General features: G+C 43.4%; 2 protein-coding genes across 2 annotated transcripts in view; one reads left to right on the forward strand and one right to left on the reverse strand.

Moving 5' to 3' along the window:
* Positions 1-1,058, reverse strand: part of antxr1d (ANTXR cell adhesion molecule 1d) — a 23,245-nt gene extending 22,187 nt beyond the window's left edge. The window contains exon 1 of the mRNA XM_032541193.1: positions 677-1,058. Within this exon, the coding sequence (XP_032397084.1) occupies positions 677-831 (155 nt within the window). The 5' untranslated portion in view covers positions 832-1,058. The remainder of the gene's footprint in view (positions 1-676) is intronic.
* Positions 1,059-2,463: 1,405 nt separating this feature from the next.
* On the forward strand, positions 2,464-5,886 carry znf488 (zinc finger protein 488). Its single transcript, XM_032541739.1, has 4 exons — positions 2,464-2,672; positions 3,420-3,639; positions 4,025-4,253; positions 4,391-5,886. Exons 1-4 carry the CDS (start codon positions 2,662-2,664, stop codon positions 5,452-5,454), a joined length of 1,524 nt encoding a protein of 507 aa, XP_032397630.1. The 5' UTR covers positions 2,464-2,661; the 3' UTR covers positions 5,455-5,886.
* The last annotated feature ends 742 nt before the right edge of the window (positions 5,887-6,628 follow it).

Here is a 6,628-nt window from a genome sequence, read left to right on the forward strand (position 1 = left end):
CCTTGTACCTGTGTAATGACAATAAAGTTGAATCTAATCTAATCTAAATTTAAGAAATCTAACGCCTCATATACAAAATAAATAAATAATGGACTCTATTTCTGGTCGGTTTAGGATACAATCGGCATTCAGTAGCCAAGCTGGAGAGAAGAGTAGTTGAAAGGACCAGGCCACATAGCACCGCTGTGGGGCTGCAGCTGTGTCTGCAGGCGTCACCAGCCTGAAACTCTATCCATCCTGCTCGCCCTTCCCACATCCTGTGGGTAAAAGCTCAATCTGTTTGCTTCTCCACTTTGAACCGGACGAAAAGAAAATAATAGCATGCCACTATGTACAAAATACTATTCATACTTCAAATACAATGCTGGGTAGCCTACATGTGAGAAAAGACACTTAAAGATAAACTATGAGGGTTAAAATGGTTTTGGACGGGCTCTCCGTGTAGTCATCCCATCAAAAAAGAAACGATTTTGTTAAACAACAAGCCAATTAATAAAAGCTGCACTTCGGAATTTGCTAGCTCAAACTTGTAGGTTACTTTTGTTAAGTGGCCAACCTTTACAACCACAGAGTGAATGTGACTGATGCGCACCGCGGTTTCAAACAACTGGGCTGTTGCATGGCAATGCGCAGCGATGAGAAAGTAACAAAGCCGTAAATAATATCGGACACTCACTTGTCCAGGACAAAATAGAGGTCGAAGGCGCCCTGACAGGACCTCTCCTCCTCCTCCTGTTGCTCGCCCTGCAGCTCTCCTTTCACCGAGACATCGAGGAAGAACATTCCCAGCAAAGCCAAGGCGAGGAACATGCGAGTCTGTGCCCTCGCCATCTTTCCCGGTTCCTGTTGACTACTCCAACACTGTGACAACTAAAGACCTTCACATTTTCTCTCAAGCATTCTGTTGTTGTGGGTCGACTGCGTGTGTATAACGGGTTGTGTCTCGGTGTTCCGTCCTGTTAGGTTGAGTGCATTCAGCCGACAGGAGTATTGTTCGGTTTAAGCCGGGCTCTCCAAGTCTTCTCTTTCAGCTGAGAGAAAAACATGCACTGAAGCAGGCAGGACGGAGGAGAGGAGCGACACCCGAGGATAGATACAAAACTCCACTTTAACCCAGACATTTTTAGTGGGATAGATATACTGTCTAGAGTGGGATTACCCAAGACTGTTTGAAAATGGAAAAAACATCAAGTCCTCGCATAAATCGGCTTTATTTGTTTGTTTGTTCACGAACCATCACAGAGAACCGGACATGATCAATGAATAATTAACATTATGTTCAAATCCTTTGATGCAACATTTCTCCTCAATATCTTTTGTTTACAGTTATTTTGAAATTAAATAAGCAGTATGGTTAATGATGTAAAGTCATATTTAGTAAATCCCTAATTTTGAGAATTTGTGTTTTTAGTTCCATCCATTCACTGTCTCAGGCATTTCGCCCTCAAATGAAAAACATGGGAACTGCAAAGACAATTCAATTATGGGCCTGAATGCAAATCGACCAATGACAGGATGTGATACTCAAACGTTTCCAAGTGTTCCTGAGGTTGTCTCAACACAATGTAATGTGATAGGCTACTAAAATTCGAGGAAATGTTTTCGGACATGAAATAAAACAGTTTTCAGCCTCTAGTGTAATTGTACTGTAACCAGACAGTTGTAGTCCCCACCGAAAGGCTTTTACATCCCGCTTTTTTTTTTACAGAAAGTTGGCTCGATAACAAGCAGGACATTCACCCAAACCAAAGCTTTGATGCAGAATAATCCATTAAATGCTCATTAGACAGAAACATTTAGTTTATGAATAATACATTTGCCCGGTGGCAAACCCAGACCATCCTGAATCATGTCATGTAGACCTAACAGTGGCCAACTTTACAATTTCCAAATGCTCACATTAGCCAGGACAACTTCGTCCACTCGTGTAACTCTCGTGTAGCTGGACTTAATAGTTTTCAGAAACGGGACCGACTCATTTCTCTGGATCCCACATTGCGTGTACAGACTATAGTCGTAATATCTACAATTAGTGGAGTGCCTTTAATTTAAAACCATAAGAGACAATAAGATGTCAGAAGAGCTCCGCACACAGTAAATTCTGACTAACTGCTGGCTGGCATAGGCTGGTGTGAGGTCTTGCTCCCCAAGTATGTGGTTCTCTTAGCTCATGGTTTTAGGAAATGTAGGTGTACTGGCACAGGAAACAAATCTATTTAAATCGTTTTATAGGTGAAAATGTTACTCTTGTTCATACGTGGTGCACAGTATATCCACACCAGTCATGCATGCTGTATTAGATTAACACCCCTATTATAAAGACTCAATATGCATTATTGTTTAAATTATCACTGCATTTCCTCACGAGTGCCCGTTTCTCTCTTTTTCACTGAATGGACTGTAAATCAGACAAGGGGAAATTTGCCAAGGGGACTTAAATTCAAGGCGTGTGCGTGTGTGCGTGAGCGCGCACGTGTTTACATCAATGCGCCACGCTTCAGTGCGCTATCCGAAGGGGATAAGTGGGAGTGGGAGAGGAGAGGGACGACAGTACGGAGGAAGATTCAGTCGGATAAGTAACTCGTCACCAAGAGGGCATCGTTACCGAGGTCCACTGCACCTGCTGCAACTTGCTGTCACACGGCACAAACATCCTCCTCAATGTCCAGCGGGTAAGTCCATCAATAGACTTCTCTATTTTCTCCACAGGGATTCACGGTCTTTCTCTCAAGTGTCAGGATTTATTTATTTATTTTACCAGGAAGTCATTTTCAGACACCAGCTCATGCTGTTGATGCTGATGCTGTGCAATCAACTGTCAACATTCTTTAAAGATAAAACCCTAAAGATCCGATCATTCGTATTGACCAGACAGGGACAAAAACCAATAGTCACGTAATATTTATGGCTTAATATTGTTGATGAATTAGGAAAAAGCATATTGAACTTATCCTGCGCACAGAGGAGGCAGTTGGCTCCATGGCAGATGGAGAGACAAAAGGAGAAACCGAGTGAAAAACTGAGACAAAGGGCGTTAGAAATCATTTTGCCACAACACCGGCTGCGCCTGCTTCACAACTGGGACGTACATCTGTAGCAGAAATAACATAAAATACTGTTTATTTGTAGATTTTTCCAGTAGTGCATGCAAGAAAATCCAGACTGGGATTAGAGCATCTGAATCCAAATCGGCTAACGGCATGGCAGGTCACTCCAACCAATATTTTATTTAATATATCCCAATTGTTCCTGTACATTTGACTAAAACATAATTACAGGCAGTATAAGTTGTTACACTTCTCACGGTTTTAGTCTAATTCTACTACAGAATAGGTATGCCTCGTGATTTTATCTTCATCTTGGAATAACTTACATCAATATTGTTTACCTGCTTTAACAACAGTTGTATTCTACCACAGATCAACAATGGATCACACTTTCCTGCCTCGGTCCATCTGGGCCGGTGACAGTAAATTCCTCCAGCATCCCGCGGAGCTCTACACCAGTGTGGTCGTTACGCGCAGCATCCCTGCAGGCACGTGCTTTGGTCCATGTGTGCTGCAAAACACTTTCTACGACACTATCGCCTTCATAGCGCAGAAATCCTGCGACAAGAGAGCCAAATCCTATGTGTTCAGGGTAAGTTGTACAATTCTGTGCCCAGTTTTCAGGCATTATTTTAAACTTATGTCTTTTGTGGCATCTCTGCTTTGCTTTAGTGAGTTATCATATAACTCGCCTGGTGAATTCACGACCACTTAACTAGATTTCTGTTTTTTACATTTGATGTATTATTTATTTTAAGAGAACATATTTGTATGCTTTTTGTCATGAAGCTGCTTTCTTGGGTGCTGTGTCAAAGGGACTAACATTTAAAAACGTGGATTAAATAATTACAAAGATTGCCACCTCCTGATTAAAAATGTAACGTTTACATTTTTTTTTAGGTATATCCAAGCTTGTAGGAAAGATATACATTTAAATGTGAGATCTCGAGTCAAATTTCGATCTTTCCTGTCAACAGGTGGACCCAGATGCCATGCGTAATTCTGCGCTGGTGCTGTCCTGGCTGCGGCTCGTGCAGGCTGCGCGCAATGGAGAGGAGCAGAACACGGAGGCCTTTCTGAAAGCGGGCCAACTGTATGTGCGGACCATCCGGGACATTCGGCAGGAGGAAGAGTTGCTGGTGTGGTACGACCAGGAGCTGTCTCACCTACTGGGCTTCACAGACATGAGCAGAGGATCAAGTGAAGGTGAGCAGAGCTCTGTGATGCGAGTGAGAGGTCAGGATGCCCCTCTTGTTTGACTTCTGTGAGGATGTGAATTTAATTTGAACTGGACATATGGATTTATCTGTACATAGTCCCATCGTGTGATTTTTCTCTTTCAGAGTTCAAATGTGGAAGATGTAACCAGGCCTTCAAGAATGTATATCCTTTCCTGGCTCACTGCCGATTCCTGTGTACTCAAGTAAAGACTGACACCTGGAGCCGCGAGTTTTACGAGCACAAGCATGTGGAAATTAAGAGGCAACACCGAGTGACAGATTTCCACAACATCGCCAGAGATTTGGAACACAAAAAATCTGGCAGCAACGAAGACGCAGAGATTTTCCCCAAGAGAAGGAAATACGAGGAAACACTTTATCCTAAAGGGCGAAAAACGGTTCTGTTGGAGAAAACGAATATATCAAACGATGACAATATTACACCGCTGATTAAGGGTTACGACCAGACAGCAGGAGATGTATCTCCCTCTGCGGGGAAACTGAAAGCTGATAAGATCAGACCGGATCATTTGGGATGTAAGAATGATGCTTTTACGCTCGACAGAGAGATGGACTCACGCTCGGAGGCAGGCGAGAGCTCTGGTGTGTACTCAAGCAGCAGCAGTGCATTTTCTCTGGTCCTGTCCAACAGCCAGGGCGAGCAGAAAAGCGCTTTCTGTAAACCAAGTAAAAGAACGTCCCCTGTTGACCCCCAGGCGCATCTCAGCAGTGCTTCAACAGCCCCCTCTAACCGCCTAGAGGAGATGACCGATGCCTTTACCCCCAGGACTGTTATGGGATACAACAATCTGATGGCATCCAACATCCTGAGCGGTGACTTACAGACTGTACCCTCCCAGGTGGCAATAAACAATGCTTTCCATTACGCACCGGAGCACTGGTCCAGGAACATTGGCGTTCAGCTGCAGACCACATCTTCTCTCACGATCCTTCCACCGACTTTCACCTCATTCGGCGTGTCGGTGCAGAACTGGTGCGCCAAATGCAACTTGTCCTTCCGCATGACCTCCGACCTCGTTTTCCATATGCGCTCTCATCACAAGAAGGAGTTCGCGGCGGAGTCCCACGTGAGGAGGAGGCGGGAAGAGAAACTCACCTGCCCGATCTGCCACGAATACTTCCGGGAGCGGCACCACCTGTCCAGACACATGACGTCTCATAACTGAGACAAGAAGGGACAACACATACTTTAATTTATTTCCTAAATGATGCTCGTATTTAACAGGTTTGGACTCCATATTCACGTGGCTTTGGTGCATAACAGTGAATGTAGGTAGCTGTAAAGAAAATAGCAATACGGACGCACGCGGCCATCAAAGCTTGACCACTAGATTACGATAGAGGTACGTTTAAGCTGAACTCACTGCAGTGTGTTGTCTGTCCTTTAGCCCTGTGTGATAGGTTGATAATTATGTTGTGCCTTATGGAACTCAGGAGGGAAAAAAGCGGAGATATCTCGAGGACAGCTCATGATTGTCATAAATATCTCGACGCAATCCTCTTATTTATCAGCTTTCCTCTGCTCTGATTTGTACAAGAAGATGTGGATTGAGTGTGTTTGCACATTCGTTTTGAAATCTAAAATTATGAAAAAGAAACAGACGTGTCGAGTATTTTGTTCCATCCATAGGTTCCACCATCATGTTGAGCGTCAGTTTTTGTGTGCCCCAACAGGCGGCGACTGAGATCAACTTTTCTTTTTGTCCCCTGTAGAAACAAACATAGTGCTTTGTGGTGAGACTGTCCTGAATAATAACACGTTTTATTTGTAGAAAAAAAAAAAAATGTGTGGGAGGAAATGAACATCTATTTTTTCTCACTCTGCCCGAATGCACCTACTTGACAATATGACACAAAACTATTGTTTAAAAGATCCATCAATACAATATATGGATGTGATTTAAGACAACCAAACATTTCAGTTTGAAAAACAAAATGGAGCCGAAAACAATAAGAGGCAGATTTTCAGGCTTTCCTGTCACTCAAAAAATGAAAACAAGTTTAAAAAGTTGTATGGTTATCATTAATCTACAGACTTGGATGGAGTCCATATGAGCCTTTGAATTAGTGATTTTATGTTTCTCCATCCATAGCGAGCAGCTCACGTCCCATTCAGGTCAGGCTGCCGACAGATGGACATAAATAGCCGTCTCTGTTGCAGGTAAATGAGGCGGGAAGAAAGCATGAAGTTCCTGGGAAAGTCATGCCTCGACCCTGTTCAGCCACTCTGTAACGTTAGCAGGGATGTAAACCCGCCCACACTGCTGTTATCTTTCTATCTTTAGCCCAAATCCTATTTCTTTCCAGACTAAAATGTACTTCTTGGCTGAATAAAAGTTC

This window comes from Etheostoma spectabile, chromosome 17 (assembly GCF_008692095.1).
Source record: "Etheostoma spectabile isolate EspeVRDwgs_2016 chromosome 17, UIUC_Espe_1.0, whole genome shotgun sequence".
NCBI classification, from domain to species: Eukaryota; Metazoa; Chordata; class Actinopteri; order Perciformes; family Percidae; genus Etheostoma; species Etheostoma spectabile.

Excerpts from the sequence above, each read along its gene's own strand:
- znf488 (XM_032541739.1), top strand. Across the intron at positions 3,640-4,024 it reads CCAAATCCTATGTGTTCAGG|GTGGACCCAGATGCCATGCG; the intron begins GTAAGTTGTACA and ends TCCTGTCAACAG. Across the intron at positions 4,254-4,390 it reads GAGCAGAGGATCAAGTGAAG|AGTTCAAATGTGGAAGATGT; the intron begins GTGAGCAGAGCT and ends TTTCTCTTTCAG.